Below are 16,693 nucleotides of genomic sequence, written 5' to 3'. Positions count from 1 at the left end.
CTGATTCCTGAACGAATGGCTCTTACGAGCCTGTTCTTTTAAATCCACAGCAAGCGCAACCAGTGCAGTTGGATTTAGGAACGAATGACACTTATGAGCTGGCTCTTTTAAATCAACAGCACAAAACATACAATGCGACCAGTGCAGCCCGATTCCTGAACAAATGACTCTTATGGGTTGGTTCTTTTGAATCTCAGTCTGCAAAACATACAAAGCTTTCTCTTGAACAAATGACTTTAATCAACCTTGTTCTTTCTTCTGAACTAATGAGTCTCCTCAACCAGATCCTTTTAGTGAATCAGTAGTGGTATTTTCTAAAAATGCGTGAATGAATAAAATATCTAAATTTAAAAAACACCATTTGCAAGAATCTGATAAAAAATGAAATAAACTGATCATTTGGTAACAGTAAATTGCAATTCTTATTTCCAAATATTCCTTCCTCAAAAGTACTAAAATAATCATTAATGGAACTGTAAAGGAATCTGAATCTTAAAGAGAAATCAGAACCGGAATCGTTAAGAGGAATTGGAACAGGAATCAATAAATTCCTGACGATACTAATTCCTACTGAATAATACATAGCAGTTATTGCAGAACGGGCCGTTCACACCAAACACGTCTTTGTGTCCATCTGCACTGTTTTTAAATTGTTTACCTATGTAAACATGAGCTACACTGACATTTTCATTAAGTTTAGCATCTCGAGCAGGAGCTCCGCATTTTGAAAACGTTGTGTGACACAATTTAAAAATAACTGCAATTTTTAAAAACATCTCGAGACACCTATGTTCTGTTATATTTGTTGCACTGTGTCAATGTTTTTTATCACAAGTACTGGTTCGGTCTGAACTGGCCTGAAGGTCTAGGGTTCATCCAACAACTTCTGTATCTACTGAACACAAATCCCAAAATCAACCAAGAAAAAACAGCCCTAGAAAGAGAAATCACTTCAAAAAAGGTTGAAAAAATGCTGGCCTACATCTATAGAATGGACACAATCAGCAAACATTTATATCATCCACCACTCCCACTGCCCAGATCCGCCTCTACAGCTTTGAACATCAGTAGATCAGCTTCCGCAGTCTCCACTCTGGGGAGAGTTTCAGGTGTAAGATCAGTGCACGAGTAAGCAAACACAGTGAAAGACTCTACCTTGTGTTTTTCTTCTGAGGGGCTGCTATTCCACTGTGACCTGGTGGACTTGTGTATCGTGCGGTGAGACTGTAAAGAGGTAGTAGGAGAGAATGAGAGAGAAAAACAGGGAGGGAGAGAGAGGAATGAGGTTAATGACTGGATAGAATTTTTTTCAAACTGTGCCATTAGTGAAGAATCAACGCATGCAAACACAAACAGCGTAGCCTCTGTGTGCACCTACTCAGATTCACATGATGTGTCACATCAGACCACAAGTATGTGCAAATTCTCCAATCGCCCTGCTGTTCTAGTCACTGATTTACAAATCTGCACAGGCTAAAAGACAATGTACCAGACCATAGCTTTTTCCGGACTTTAAATATACACTAAAAATAACCATGAAAATCATTCTGAACAATCATTCTGATCATTCTGCCATTGATCTTAAAAACATACAGTCCCACGCCAAACCCGCACCATTGGTTGAGTCAATGTGCTTGTTTTGAGTTGGATGGGCTACAGACAAACAGAGCCATTTTTATAGTGCAACAGAGACACAGTTATTATGTTTATATGCACTGCTATAATCGAGCTTCAGCAGGTTTTTGCATAGTCGAACTACAGTCTTTATCTGTCTGTCCAAGTGTAAATGACACAACATGAGCAATCAAATATTTGAAGGAAGGACATCAGCTGAGGAAGTGCAGGAAATACATGTCGCACATCACTGCTGTCTTTCGGAGCATGCGCACAATTCAGAGGCCAATAACGGTACGATTACCATTCATACATGCACTTCATACATACTGTTCATACATGTACTTAAAACACACAGACATTTAAAAAAAGAACACAAACACCCCAGGCCAAAGTACAACACATATAGAACAGTTGGCCGGGATAGGCCTGCTCAAATCCCTCTCTCTCCGGCCACTGACAGTTAACTGACACTGCCTTTGTTCATTCTGGGTGTGCATTTGTGTTTGTGTGTGTTTGGGTATGCCGTGTCTAGGCAGTAAATGTGCCTTGACAAGCTTTTGCATTTTGCGAGTTTGTGAGCGAGGCTTGCATGATGGAATAAGTGAATAGAGGAAGTCTATGGATGGATGGAGCTTGATGAAAGTCAGAGGATGAAAGAGCAAGAGAAATCTCAGGAATGAAGGAACGTCTGGTTGGCCTTCACAATGGTACACTACTTAAGAAGCCCTCCTTTTAAACCACACCTGGGTGGTATTACCATCTGAAGAAAAAAAAGCACACACCAACCTAACGGGATCATGGTAGCTGGTTTTTTGCAGGTTCACGGTGGTCTATCATCCCTAAACAACTTGACCAAGATGGTCTTCTAGGTCAAAATCTGATCCAGAGGCTGATAGTCAACCAGCTAGACCTGCTTGGACGAGCTAATGAACAAAAATTACCTAATTCACATCTTGGCTGGGTCTAAGGGGGTGCTAGATTTGCGAAACGATCAAGAGGCACTCCGCCCCCTGGACTGACAGCGAAACGATCAACATTGCCTCACCTACCACACCTGGGTGGTATTACCATCTGAAGAGACTGGTTGAGAGAGAAAAAAAAAAGTTCACACCAACCTAACAGGATCATGGTAGCTGTTTTTTTTGCAGGTTCACGGTGGTCTGTCATCCCTAACCAACTTGACCAAGATGGTCTTCCAGGTTAAAATCTGGTCCAGAAGCTGATAGTCAACCAGCTAGACCTGCATGGACCAGCTAATAAACAAAAATGAACTATTTCACATCTTGGTTGGGTTTAAGGGGTGCTAGATTTGCGAAACGATCAAGAGGCACTCCTCCCCCTGGACTGACAGCGAAACGATCAATGTTGCCCCACCTAAACATACAAGTGCCCCATCAGAGATCGCATCCTAGTACTGGCCATGCTCCACATACTGCAGCTATTATATTAAACATAAAATATTGTATGTTCTGATAAGCTGCAATTGTCAATGATCAACTTCATCCTGAGACATGATGACCAAGATGACGACTACTGATACAACATTCTAACATAAGCAAATATGTTTTGTCAAAAGGAAAGGAATCAACAGACTCAATTACTATCAAATTTCTTGTGAACCTTCCCTATAGTTGTGGGTGTGCACTGTACATTCAGCACAGAAACGGAGATTTGTCCACCATGAACGTTTTACTTTAACAAGGTTCTACGGCGAGTGCGTGCCAAGGAGCCGACTTAAAATGATAGTCTCCCTCAAGAGAAACCCTGAGGAGCAACAAAGCCTTCACCAGACAAAGAGAATGAGAGTGAGACATTAGGCTAACAAGCATTGTAACCAAAGACAGCTCCAGTGAGACATTAAGACTATCTTCCACTCTCTTTTTCAGTCTCTCATGAGAGTGTAATCATGTCCACATGATTAATGAGGCCCATCGTTTCTCCTACAGCTTAAAGAGGAACTCAGCTGGGCAGGATGGTTAAAAAGACCCTAAAATGGGGCCTGGGTAGCTCAGCGAGTATTGACATTGACTACCACCCCTGGTGTCGCGAGTTTGACTCCAGGGGGTGCTGAGTGACTCCAGCCAGGTCTCCAAAGCAAACAAATTGGCCCGGTTGCTAGGGAGGGTAGAGTCACATGGGGTAACCTCCTCGAGGTTGCAATTAGTGGTTCTCGCTCTCAGTGGGGTGCGTGGTAAATTGTACATGGATCGCAGAAAGTAGCATGAGCCTCCACATGCTGTGAGTGAAATGTAGCTTCTGAATTGACTGGCAAATGCAACATCACATCAAACTAAAGCTGTAACTGTTACATTATAACAAGCTATCTAATGTATATTCGAAAGTAATCCCATTGCATTAAAATGCATATACATTTGATGATATCCAAAGTTTAAAATCTGTTCATCCTTGAGTAATTTTATTTTAACAATCATACATTCACAGTAAAAATCTCTTCCTCTGAAATAGTTCCCAGGTTTTAATAATAATAATAATAATAAAAACTTCCAACAGCAAGACACAGGGCATAAAATATAGCCACCCTCTGAGAGAAGTTTTAAAACAGAGAGAACTTCGACAAACCGTATAAAGAGTTTAAGCTAACCTGAGACAGAAATATCTCATTTTCAAAGCAGAACAGAAAACAGCCAAAAAAGGAACTAAACACCTAAATATTAATATTTCACACTGTGGACCCAGAATTCTGATCAAATCTGAAGGGACACAATAGCCTGAATACACTGAACATCATGAACTGAAAACTTTTGCCATAAACTATCAATAAACTACCGTGACATGTCAAACAACAAACTCCCGATCAAAGTTACTATGTAACCCAGATTGTGTATGTAATGATCAACACACACAGACACTAACAGGCACAAACTATGCTACTTTACCTATTGCTGTCAGACTTTCTCCCATAGGACAATTGACTCTTCCTGTCCCATGGGCTGGGGGCAGGCGATCGAGAGCATGAGACCACCGGGTCGAGCTGTTCACCTCGGGACATGGTGTGTTGAGAGGGAGGGATGACACTTCAACCCCATATCATTGCCAGGCCTAAAGGCCAGTGTCAAGCTAACCCCCCTACGCCCCCCCCCCCCCCCTTTCACTTTCTCTCTCTCTTTCTAAGGCCTGACAGACACTCCAGCAGGTGTTGGCTATAGAAAGCCTGGATCTCTAAAACTGTAAATGGCAGCAGTGCCTATGGGTAAAACCAGCATGTGTATGTGTGTCTGTTTTAAAAAGCACACTCCTCATTCCCAGGGATCTCAGACAGTGTTGTATTTTGGTATTTAGTTCTTTAAACAATGACTGATGCCTAGCGGACTGCAAGTATGTCAGGGTGTCATGGTGTTATTGTTATTGGCTAATGCGTCTATTTTAAAGGTTTCATTTCATATGACAAGATATACAATTTTATTTGATCATTTGAGATAAAATTTGATTAAGTTTCAACAACTTTCAGGGGTCAAAACTTCCACAAAATTCAGTCCAAAAAGATCATTTAATGAAACTAAGCTGCAAGAAAACGGATCATTCTGCCGTCAGATATGACCACCCATATTTACAGACCAGTGCTACATATTCAGCGTTCAGAAACTTGGCCTGCCCAGTCATGGTGAGGTAATAATGGGAAATAAGGATAGATAATAATGATTACCACAGAAAAAAAAAAAATTGTTTTTCACAAAATCAATCTGTGAGGGGTCATTTATAAAGTAAACCTTTAAATATTACTGTAACTAAAACTACTTACTTTTGTCTCAGCCTCAGATATGCACAAAGATCAGAAATTGTGTGCTTTTAAGACTATGTACTTTAAAACGTGATTTGAAATAAAAACACAATTTGGTCCCTTTCGCCTTTCAATATAGTTCAACGCACACTGGGCCTCATTCATGAAACTTTCGTAAATGTATTCACATAAAATGGATCTTCCCAAAAACTTTCCTCGGGATTCACAAATGCTGCGTACCCCCCAGATTTGTTAGTTAAATATGTGTATTGTAGTGAATTCCAAACATTTGTTAATACGGTGCATGTGCATGTTCATTCACAATTATCATAATCCACGTCTATGAAAACACCCGATAAGGAAGGCATCAGACGCACTAGTAAATGTGAATATGGTATATGTGAAACAGTAATAAAAGTGTTTTATAATGAAGTGCCTTCAATTAAAAAAATATATATATATATATATTTAGCAAACACAAAGAAAATGAGGAACTTACCGTCATCGTATGTTATTGTTGTCATCAGAGGCTTTTTTGTGAATCAAACAGTGCAAGAGGTCAACAAAATAGTTTGACATGAAACTTTAATGTAAAACAATTTCAGATCATGCATCACTGGTGAATTTAACAGTGATATTCTTCCCTTGCAACTGGAAGAATCTATAGAGAAATTAACGGAATGCTTGGAGAAGGTCTTGGGACTTTTTCTGTTTTTGTTTTTTTTTCTTCTCCATTGTATTGTGTACTACACACCTGTCCGCCATGTGTATTATTAATAGGTTTAACAGCATCGACATAGACATTTGTGTTATCAACTGAACACGATTTATCAATGCCCATACTGAATTAGAGAAACCTAAATTATAGACCTCATATTAAATGAAGAAACTGCCCAACCAGTCACAATAGGAGACATTAATTTTTTTTGAGAAAATCAGACAAAAACTACTTTTTTCCCCCATGCCATGCACTGATGTTGGAAAATGATATAAAATGTATGAAGCAGAGTTGGGAATAAACGAATTTGAAGTAATAAATGCAAGCATCAAATAAATGTTGTCAATTAAGTACATGGTTTAAAAATAAAACAACAATCCTGTTTTCTTTTTTTTTTTTAATTATTATTATTATTACTAATTTATTTGTTTGTATTTTTTTTTTTTTTTTTACTCAAATTATAAGCAATTTTTTTTTTTTTTTTTACTTATTTAATTTCACTTCTATCAAAATATAGTCATGGCAGTTTGTCTGAAAGAGCAAAATGTTCGGATCTCTTACGCATGATTTACACAACTAACATTTTGAAAATACAAAAACTTTCATGAATCCGAGAATACGATTTACACAAAAATTTGTTCTGCTCTTGTTTCATGAATGAGGCCCATTGCGTACAATTTACAGTTTTATAGCCTTTTACTGATTTGTCAGGAACTTTCAATTAGTTTAGAAGAAAGCAGGCTGTAAATAGTCTGAAATAGGTGCCTTCGAGGAAAAAAAATAAAATAAAAAATAAGATGCGTAAAAATAATGTGTGTATGCAGCCAGCAAGCTGAAACGCTTTGAGAAACCTAAAGTCTTTTAAGCATTTCTGTTGGCAAGAGACCATTGTTGATGAATCGCCAAGACCTGTGTGACACACACACACACACACACACACACACACACACACACACACACACCTTAAAGCTATTCAACCACTCACTTAACACCTGTAACACAAACCCCAAAAACGCTGTGAAGAAACACTTCCTAAATGCCATACAATAGCTTCCTTTTGACTGGACTGTGTGAAGCAGGACAGAGAGCCCTGATCGTTGAGGAGACTGAGTTTACAACATCCTCCAGGACTCCGGTCAATCTAAAGGCCTCCTGGCCCAATTCTGCTTGCTGATGTCATGTGGCGTGTGTGGAATACTAAACTGTGTATGTGCATGTGTGTTTCAAGCAGGCAGTCCAAGGCCCTCTGAACACCTGTCAGTGCTGGATGTGAGTTGAGAGAGCTCCCATGGGCCCTGGACAAAAATTAGTGGCAGCTGTTGTCTTTCTCTCTTTCTCTTCTCTTTGCACTCAGCAAACACTCTCTGTCTCTGTCATCCCTCCAACAACCAATGCTGACAGTGACAGAGAACTCAGTATTACAAAAATGCACACTCGTGTTTTCTGGCTGTCCTACACACACACACACACACACACACACACATACACACACACATACATTCTGGGTCAGGTTATATTAGCTAGGCTTTGTAACACTACTCATGTGTGGCATCTCCTCTTTGTAGCTGCTGCTAAGATTACTTGTCTATTTACATCATAGTGAAGACCTTCTTTTTTATCAGTACACATACTCATAGACAACATATTGTTCACTTATCATGCCGTCATACTATACCATTTTAAATAGAAAAAAAAGCAAACAAAAAAAAACATATACTGTGCTGTAGGCCTATAAAACACAAAATAGACCTTAGTGTAGACACCTTTAGCAAAGACTCGATGGGTGTTGCACCCACTGGCAACTAAGCATAAACGGCTTTGGAAAATGTATTATTCAACGATATTATAAAAAATTATAAATAAAAAAACAGAAAAATAATGTACAAATTCTACAGTAAAAAAATAAAAATAAAATAGAATAAAATAAAGGAATATTCTGGGTTCACTGCATGTTAAGCTCAATCGACAGCATTTGAGTTATTTCAATATGTCCTTTATTTATTTAAATAAAAAGAAAAAATTGCAGTTACACTAAAGCATTTACGATGGAAGTGAATTTGGCCAATATTTATGTTTCTTCTTATTTTTTAAAATCAGTTATTTCATTGGGTCTTTTATTAGATTATACAATTAGATTAGTTAGATTAAAGTACAAAGCAGATTTTTGTAGTTCCATTAGGTTGGTATACTAACATTATATAATTTAATGATATAAGTGGTTTATAATTATATATATATATATATATATATATATATATATATATATATATATAGTATTTTTCATTTGTTTTTCCCAATACACATTGTTCCAAAGCAGTTCAAAAACATGAATAACAAACACTCATGGAAACATAATAAACAATGACATGGTAACTGTATATTTTAATTTAATTTTGAATTTCTGACTGCCAGCTTTTTTTTTTTTTTTTTTTTTTTTTTTACTGTAAATTTACCAGGTTTATTTTATTTTTGTATTTTTTTTATTTATTTATTTACCGTAAATTTACCAGATTATTTTTTTTTTTTACATATAAGCTTTAGCTAATTAAATGTGACCTTTGGGACACTTTCTATCACTTTCCTTGATTGCATAAGTTTATAAAAAAGGCAAGCTCCACCCCTGGTAAACAGCATATTTAGTTTGTCATGAATGAAAACAAAGACAATAGATGACAGAATTACAGTCCATTCAATGTGTCATACAGTTGTGTACTTGGGAGTTTACCGTTCAGTAGATAAAACATTGAAAACATGTATTTACAAAATAATTCCAGTGAACAAAAAAACTCCAAAAAACATGGGTTGTGAAAGTTTGATGTGACTTAAGAAGAGAGAACATTGCATGAATTAAACTTCTATCCCTCAAATCCTCATTTTTGTTTACTTTCCACCATGATGCAACCTCTCTATAGGACAAGACTGTATCATTAGAAGAGTTCAGTTAGGACAACTCTCAGAAATAGATTAAAGATTTGTATTGATATTAATGACAGTGGAGTAGGTTTGGTCTGGAGGACTAGATCTGCTTAACACATGCTGCTGCTGCTGCTTGACATGAGTCAATATGCTGCTGCTGTTGGCATGGAAACATGATGCTGCTGAGACAAAAGAGACATGCTGCTGCCACTCAGCAAACATCAAGATAAAGCCCCGTAAAGCAGATCAAGGCAGGTGGTGCTGCGGAGGTGGAGGGAGAACGCTATACGTAACGGTGTTACTGTAGTCGGTTGCTGGTGCATGCAGAGAGTACCAGTTTTATATATTCTGACTAGAGGGAAAGCCCGCACCATGTAGAGTTTCCTAAATTAACTTTGTTATCATTCCTACCTGGACTGCATGTCTTGTGTTTTGTGCTGGCTCGCTGGCACCGCCCCGGTGGTCTGATGCGTGACGTGCTGCTGAAGCTCCACTAATGACTGCAGATACTGCTGCTGGTGCTGCTGCTGCTGCTTGTAGCGGGACAGGATGAAGAACAGACCCAGGATGCTCTTCAGATTCCCATTACAGACCTCTGAAGATCAAACACAACACATTTAGAAAGTGATGTAGGAACATTTGTGCACTGAAAAACAGCATGTTTTAGTATAGGATTAAGCCCAAAGTACATATCCAAAGACTGATGTTAGTTTTGTGTCTTATTATAGGGAAGTGCGAATGTTTATAATTATCAAACGTTAGTTCTGTTCTACGATTGAGTAAGTGTCATAAAATGTGCCTGTAGTGGGGTCACACGACAATATGGCATCTGGAGAATCCCAGTTTAGCACAGCCATTTGACTGAATTTTGACTAGTGCGTTAGAATGAGGCTTATAAATTAGACATTAACACTTGAAAATAGCCAGCGTGATGATTGTATTATTTTTAATTGGGCCAGTTTTTAAGAGCAGGCGCTGATTGAATAAGCAAAGCTTTGATGTTACAGACAAATTTATGAGCCCAAACGCTAATATCCTGATTCAAAGCCAATGCAAATCAGCCTTATGAGGTTTCCTACAAAGGGACACTTCAAAACTTTTTCGAAATTGAAGTTGCAAAGTTGAATAAGTGCCAGAGCCCAAAGTGGCTCAGATCACAGAGATAAAGTATTGAAGATGAAGGCAGAGACATTGATCCTCTGCGCACTGCCTGGCAGCAACCGTTCTTCTCTCATGCCCATTTGTGAAATGGCCTTCATTCATAATCACACATTGCTAATGGCTTGTACTGAAAGCGACTGAAGAATGGCAGTACGCAGCGCTGACACAGCGTTAAAGAGAAGATTCCGGTTTCTCTCTGACAGCCCGCTTGTTTGTAATGCCCGTCAGCAATGTTTAGGGTTATTAATCTCCCCCGGGTTCAATTTGGGACCGTGCACAGCTGTAATTTGTCTGCTACATAATAAAATGCTCAGATGGTATCTTTCACTATAGCACATTTTCTGGGTCAGGCGACAGATTCTTGGCAATCCGCGCAGAAATATTTGGTGGCGTTGCACTTTTGGTCAATGCAGAAAAAACAAGAAGCAACAACGAAGGAACATTTCAAGCTATTTACTGTATGCTGGCTGAATAATTTGTAAATATGTTTTGTATGTTGGCATTAATGGAGGAAATTACTCTTTTTCTCACAACTGCTTTGTAAAAACAGCATATGGAGCATATTTGGATTTTAGCAAGGGAACTGAGATTAATGCATAAGAATTCAACTACTGACAGACTTCCACCAATGTCAGTGTGTTTGACTCAAACATCAGCATAGCATATTTTACCAGAAATAAAAAAGAATACATATATTTTGCATAAAGAATATTAAACCCACTTTATTTATTTATTTATATATTGATTTAGTTAGTTAGTTAGTTAATTAGTTAGTCGCTGTGTTATTTAGATTTATTTACATTATAAACATAATGGCATCTAATACCCTCTCCCCAAATTCTCATTACAACAAAATGAAACAAAATGAAAAGAAAACAAAACTAAACTAAACTAAACTAAACTAAAAAATAAATAAAATAAAAATAAAATATAAAACTAAAGAAAACAAACTAACCCTAGCAAAATGAATAACCCTAAAAAAAAAAGAAAAAAAGAAAACATAAAACTAAAGAAAACGAACTAATCCTAACAAAATAAATAACCCTAAAAAAAGTAAATAAATAAATGCTAGTAACAAATACTACCATGACCAATAGCTCTGTGCAAATGTGCGTTACCATTCAAATAACATATAATTTGTATTATAAATGTTTATATAGAATAAGATATTATTTATGAGATTATTTTATTACAGTAGGGTACTGAGAATTAGAAATGTACTTCATTGTCATGAAAATAATGTCACAATCCAAACAATCCTAAAAGTCATAATATTAGGATTCATTTTCTTTAAGGGGACATACAGTATATTTGTTATGGAGTGAAATGTAACCCTTTTCTTAAGTGATTTACCCCCTAATGAGTGATACCCTCAACAAAGCCACTTTGCTCTCTGTATAAACCTGTCAATACCCTTGCAAATATCTCACTCCAAATGTTTTGCAAACTAACGCAAGTGTGCAGGAGCTAACTTGGACACTGGAGTAAAAGTGTTCCTTAAATTAGTAGACTTTTTAAACTTTTACACAAGTTTATTTCTGGAGTCATTAGGCTTCTCTGTCATGTCAGATATCTTACAGGCTGCACAAGGCCAGAGGTGTCTCTGTTAAGATGGGTTCATTAAGATAATTGAGGACAGGGAAGTGTGAATACATTATCTGAATCTATTTATAGTGATGTGACCTCGTAGACTTCCTCTTCGTCCAGTGCTGTTCTCTCATTTTCTGGCCATGATAGCCAGTAAGCATACACTAATTATTCACTTTCATTCACTTCTTTTAGAGGAATAGTTCACCAACAAATGAAAACTCACTAAATGTTTACCAAAATAGTTAATCAAAAAATAAAACTTCACCCAAAGTTCAAAAATGAAAATTCTGTAACTGGATCAGATTGTATGTCAATGAAGTCAAATGTCACTGGCTCTTGTGTGCCTTGTGATCAATCATAACTGACATAAAAATTTTTTTTTTAAAAATTAAAAAAAATACTTAAATGTATGCAAGAGTAAGTAAGATTTAAAAACTATGGTGGAGGGGAACACTGTTATAGAAAAACGATTTAAATTTCAGCATGTTCCTCACACAAAGCTATTGATTGTTTCCAAAAGTCTTGGAATGTAGCGCACAAATCATATGGACTACTTTTACGTTACTTTTAAGGTGCTTTTTGTCTTTTTTTTAGCTCAACAGCCCCAGATCCCATTTAATTTTATTGTATGGAAAAGAGTAAAGTGTAATTTATATATTTATTTATTTATTGGTGAACTGACGCTTTTAAGGGGAAAGTCTTTGTTCAAAGGCAATTTGTACCTAAACGGGCATCCAAGATTTAGCATATTATTGACTGTTTCTCAATTCTAAAATCTCAGAACTTCTTTAAAGGTCATGTTTGATCTATTTTGTTTGACTTGGGATGAACTTAAATAAGTAAAATTAGTAAACAGCTCAATGGAAGTGCCTCTTCAGTTACGCTATATTAGCATGGACGTCAGTTGCGTGAGTGTCTGCATGCATGTCTGTGTGTTTCTTGTCATGGTGGGTTTCATGGTCAGCTCACTGGTGAAGGTGCCCCTGTGACCCTGCAAGAAATCTTTAAGCGCTGACCTGCTCTTTAATGAACTGCACCTTTTCACCAGATCCTCAAAGCTAAAGAGATCAAAGCTAACGATGCACAGAAGTCGCAGTGTGCCCTGCACTTAGAAGCTCTTAAAACTGGCATCCTGCTGTGTGCACTGATACATTACACACCCAGAACACAGAGTCATGACCACCGCAGCAGGAAAGGGGATATTGAGAGTTTGCACCTATCATTATTGGACTGGTCTGGAGAAAGAGGGTGAGAATAACACTTGGCTGGGGTCGAGAGGAGGACTGCCATTAAATAATACTACCAGTGAACAAGAGAGGAACTTCATTGTTCTGTTGTTTTGGATGTTGAAATGATGTTTTATCAAGGATGTCTGGTAAAGACAACTTTCTTAAAAAAATAAACATACAACACTTTCCCAGTTTTATTGCTCAGAGGTTACTCTTTCAAGGCTTTGGAGATTCATTCTTACAGTATGTTTAATTTCAGTATCCACATCAACTGTTTTTCTCCTAAAATCCCTCAGGAAGTAAAAATAGACACAGATGAGTCAATTGTTCATATGCATCAAGAGTATAGAGCAATGAATGTGGCAATTAACATGGAGCAATTAACATAGCTCTGGTAATTGTGCTTTGGAAAAATGTGATGATAAATGTTTACATTCAGTTTGAGATATTGTTGAGATCACTTCAGCAAAGGTCTCCATTTGCTCTCCATTTAATCTCATTGCTATCTTGGAGAAACAACTGAGATGCTAAGATCTTATTTATGATTTTCTTTGCTATGGGTTCTTTTGAATGGCAGACAGTAAATAAATTAATTGACAGAGAAGTAAAAAAAAAAAAAAAAAAAAATGTGTCCTATTTGACAATGTCAGTGGGTTAAAACGTCCAATACCTTTGTAAAGTTTTAGATTATTCCATCAATTTCTTTTTCAATCCAACCCACTCAAGCACATCAAATGGAAATAAACGTTTTTTTTTTTTTTTTTTTTTAAAGGTCTCAAATCGCCATGCCTCATAAAATACTAAACACAAACGTATGCAAGCCTTCAAAACACCAATTCAGAACCCACAACTAATTTAATTAGGAATACTACTCACAGCTTTAGGAAAGCTGCCCTACATACACACACACACACAGACACACACACACATACACCCCTAAAGAAGGCAAAGAGTGTGTAATGAAAGTCTAGAGAAAAAAGCTGGGGAGAAACCCAATACTTTATATATTTATGGGCTCTTTGAAATAGCGTCTCAGTGGACTCATGGTGCTCAATTTAGCAGGACAGTGAATACAGTATCCAAGTTGCTGACTGTTAGTGCTGCTTTTAGTTATAAGTATCATTTAACATAGTCAAATAATGGACTTGAGGTTCTATTAGTGGTAAAAAATAAATTCAAGGATCTCTGTGGTTTGTCAATGCAGCAGTTCTGAGAAGCATAAAGAGAGCCAAAAATATAATTCGATTAAAATATCAACTAGCTTGTGGGCTCAAAACCTATAACCACCTATGTAGTGCATTTATCACAATCTACAATATTTAACAATGAAGTGCATCATTTCTGCTATCAATTAGAATAGCAAAAAAGAACTAGATTTTTACATTATCTCAAGAAAATGTGAGTGGTGCTTGCCCATGCAAAACTTGCTGCCACAATGCTAGGGTGTTCTAGGAAGTTACTAGGGCATTGCAAGGTGACTGCTGAGGTGTGGTTACTTACTGGCCCAAGTCAAAAGAGCCCAGCCCCAGGTCTCTATGATATTCTGGTCCCCAGGCATGGCCCAGGAACCTTTTTGACCTCTTTAATAAAGTGCATGTAATTTTTTTGTTGTTGTTGTTGTTTTATAGTCTGCCAGGGAAAAATGATAAGGTTAACACTTTACATTAAAGTAACTTTTGTTAAAGGAATATTCCGGGTTCAATACAAGTTAAGCTCAGTCGACAGCATTTGTGGCTTAATGTTGATTACCACAAAAATGTATTTCGACTGGTCCCTCCTTTTCATTAAAAAAGCAAAAATTTATGTTTCAGTGAGGCACTTACAATGGAAGTGAATGGGGCCAATTTTTGGAGGGTTTACCACACTATGAGTGGTGTCCAGACTTACCTTTTACTAGTTACCTAAAGTCTTCTGCAAAACACTTTTCAGGTCGTCATGCTCATTTACAGGATATATAACATAATAAAGCCTGATGACCATTAAACCATTCTGAACCTTAATTTACAGGTTTCTAATGTTGGCAACTACTTAAAGGAATAGTTCAACCAAAAATGAAAATTCTTTCATTATTCACTTACCCTGATGCCATCCCAGTTGTGTATGACTGTCTTTCTTCAGCAGAAAACAAATGAAGATTTTTAGAAGAAGATAGAGCTCTGTCAGGTCCTTATAATGCAAGTAAATGGGTGCCAGCATTTTCAAGGTCCAAAAGTCACATTTAGGCAGCATAAAAGTAATCCACATGACTCCAGTCGATCAGTGAATGTCTTCTGAAGTGAATCAATAGGTTTATGTAAGAAACAAGTCGATGATTAAAAGGTTTTTAACTTTAAATCGGCGCTTACGTTCAGGGCTCTGATGCTGTTTGAAATGACAAAACTCTCGTGTGACGTTCGTTCTATTGTTGTAAATAACAGAATTCGGCGCTTACGAATTCTCACATGAACTTGCCGACGCGCTTATGTCACGCGACAGCTACGTGATGCGTCAACTGCTGGCAAGATGCGCTTTTTAAAAGTTAATAACGTTTTAATCATCGACTTGTTTCTTACATAAACCTATCGATTCACTTCAGAAGACATTCATTGATCGACTGGAGTCGCATGGATTAGGATTACTTTTATACTGCCTAAATGTGACTTTTGGACCATCAAAGTGCTGGCACCCGTTTACTTGCATTATAAGGACCTGACAGAGCTCTATCTTCTTCTAAAAATCTTCATTTGTGTTTTTCTGAAAAAAGACAGTCACACATCTGGGATGGCATCAGGGTAAGTGAATAATGAGAGAATTTTTTATTTTTGGGTGAACTATTTCTTGAATAAATGCTTCAAATTTGTCCACTTTACATTAAGTTACATTTTCTTAGGTTACTAATGGCGAGTAAGTGTTATTAAGCATTTATTACAATTAACGAAAAATGCTCACTATCTGACAAGTCATCCATTTTATGCATGTTGTTGTAACTGCACATCAATGATTTATAATGCATTTGTAAATTAATTATTAGTCATTAATGAACCCCTTTATAAACCCTTAACAAGGGGAACATGAATGTGAAGTGTTACCATTTATAGACCAATGCCTTACTTAGAGTTGTCGCTGAAGAAAGCATTTTAACATTACACAAATCACCTTTAAACACATATATATATATATATATATATATATATATATATATATATATATATATATATATATATATATATATATATATATTTAAAAATACCATGTGTGCTTCTGAGGTGTTCAACAGCTGTTATCAATTGTTACAAGTAGACAGAGGAGTCTTACCTTCAGCAGAGAGCCCTTGGACACTGACTCCTCTGGCCCCTAAAAAATTCAGACAAGCCTCCACATTCTCAATCTGGAAGACAAAAACAAAGAGATCAGTCATTCAGCAACTCACCAGCACATGCTCATGGCAAAGAGGATGTGGGAGCAGGCCGTGATGTCAGAGAGTGAGCTATTGAAGCTCACACACATTCATAACAGTATTCAAAGTTCAACAAAGCCTTTGACATTAAGTGTGGCGGTTTCTTCGGAGAAAGGCTGCCTTCAATAGTAACGTATTTGAGTATGTATGATGGTTCAACTCATGTCTGTGCGGCTGACAAGTGCATGCCAACATTCTGCAGGGACGCGTTCACGGCTTAGTGCCCACAAAGGCTCTATTGTCTCCGGGAGTCAGACAGTGTCATGACGCCTGTCTAACCTTTGTGG

At 37.2% G+C, this 16,693-nt stretch overlaps 1 protein-coding gene across 1 annotated transcript in view; it reads right to left on the bottom strand.

Annotated features, from left to right (window-relative positions):
- LOC127436782 (neuron navigator 3-like) overlaps positions 1-16,693 on the bottom strand; it is a 216,871-nt gene that overhangs the window by 117,914 nt on the left and 82,264 nt on the right. Inside the window, exons 4-6 of the mRNA XM_051691156.1 lie at positions 16,265-16,337; positions 9,402-9,585; positions 1,156-1,224 (exon numbers count right to left, since the gene is read on the bottom strand). Of these exons, the coding sequence (XP_051547116.1) occupies positions 1,156-1,224; positions 9,402-9,585; positions 16,265-16,337 (326 nt within the window). The remainder of the gene's footprint in view (positions 1-1,155; positions 1,225-9,401; positions 9,586-16,264; positions 16,338-16,693) is intronic.

This window comes from Myxocyprinus asiaticus, chromosome 47, assembly GCF_019703515.2.
Source record: "Myxocyprinus asiaticus isolate MX2 ecotype Aquarium Trade chromosome 47, UBuf_Myxa_2, whole genome shotgun sequence".
NCBI classification, from domain to species: Eukaryota; Metazoa; Chordata; class Actinopteri; order Cypriniformes; family Catostomidae; genus Myxocyprinus; species Myxocyprinus asiaticus.
Note: the sequence above shows the minus strand (reverse complement) of the source record. Positions and strands in the feature narration are given on the sequence as shown.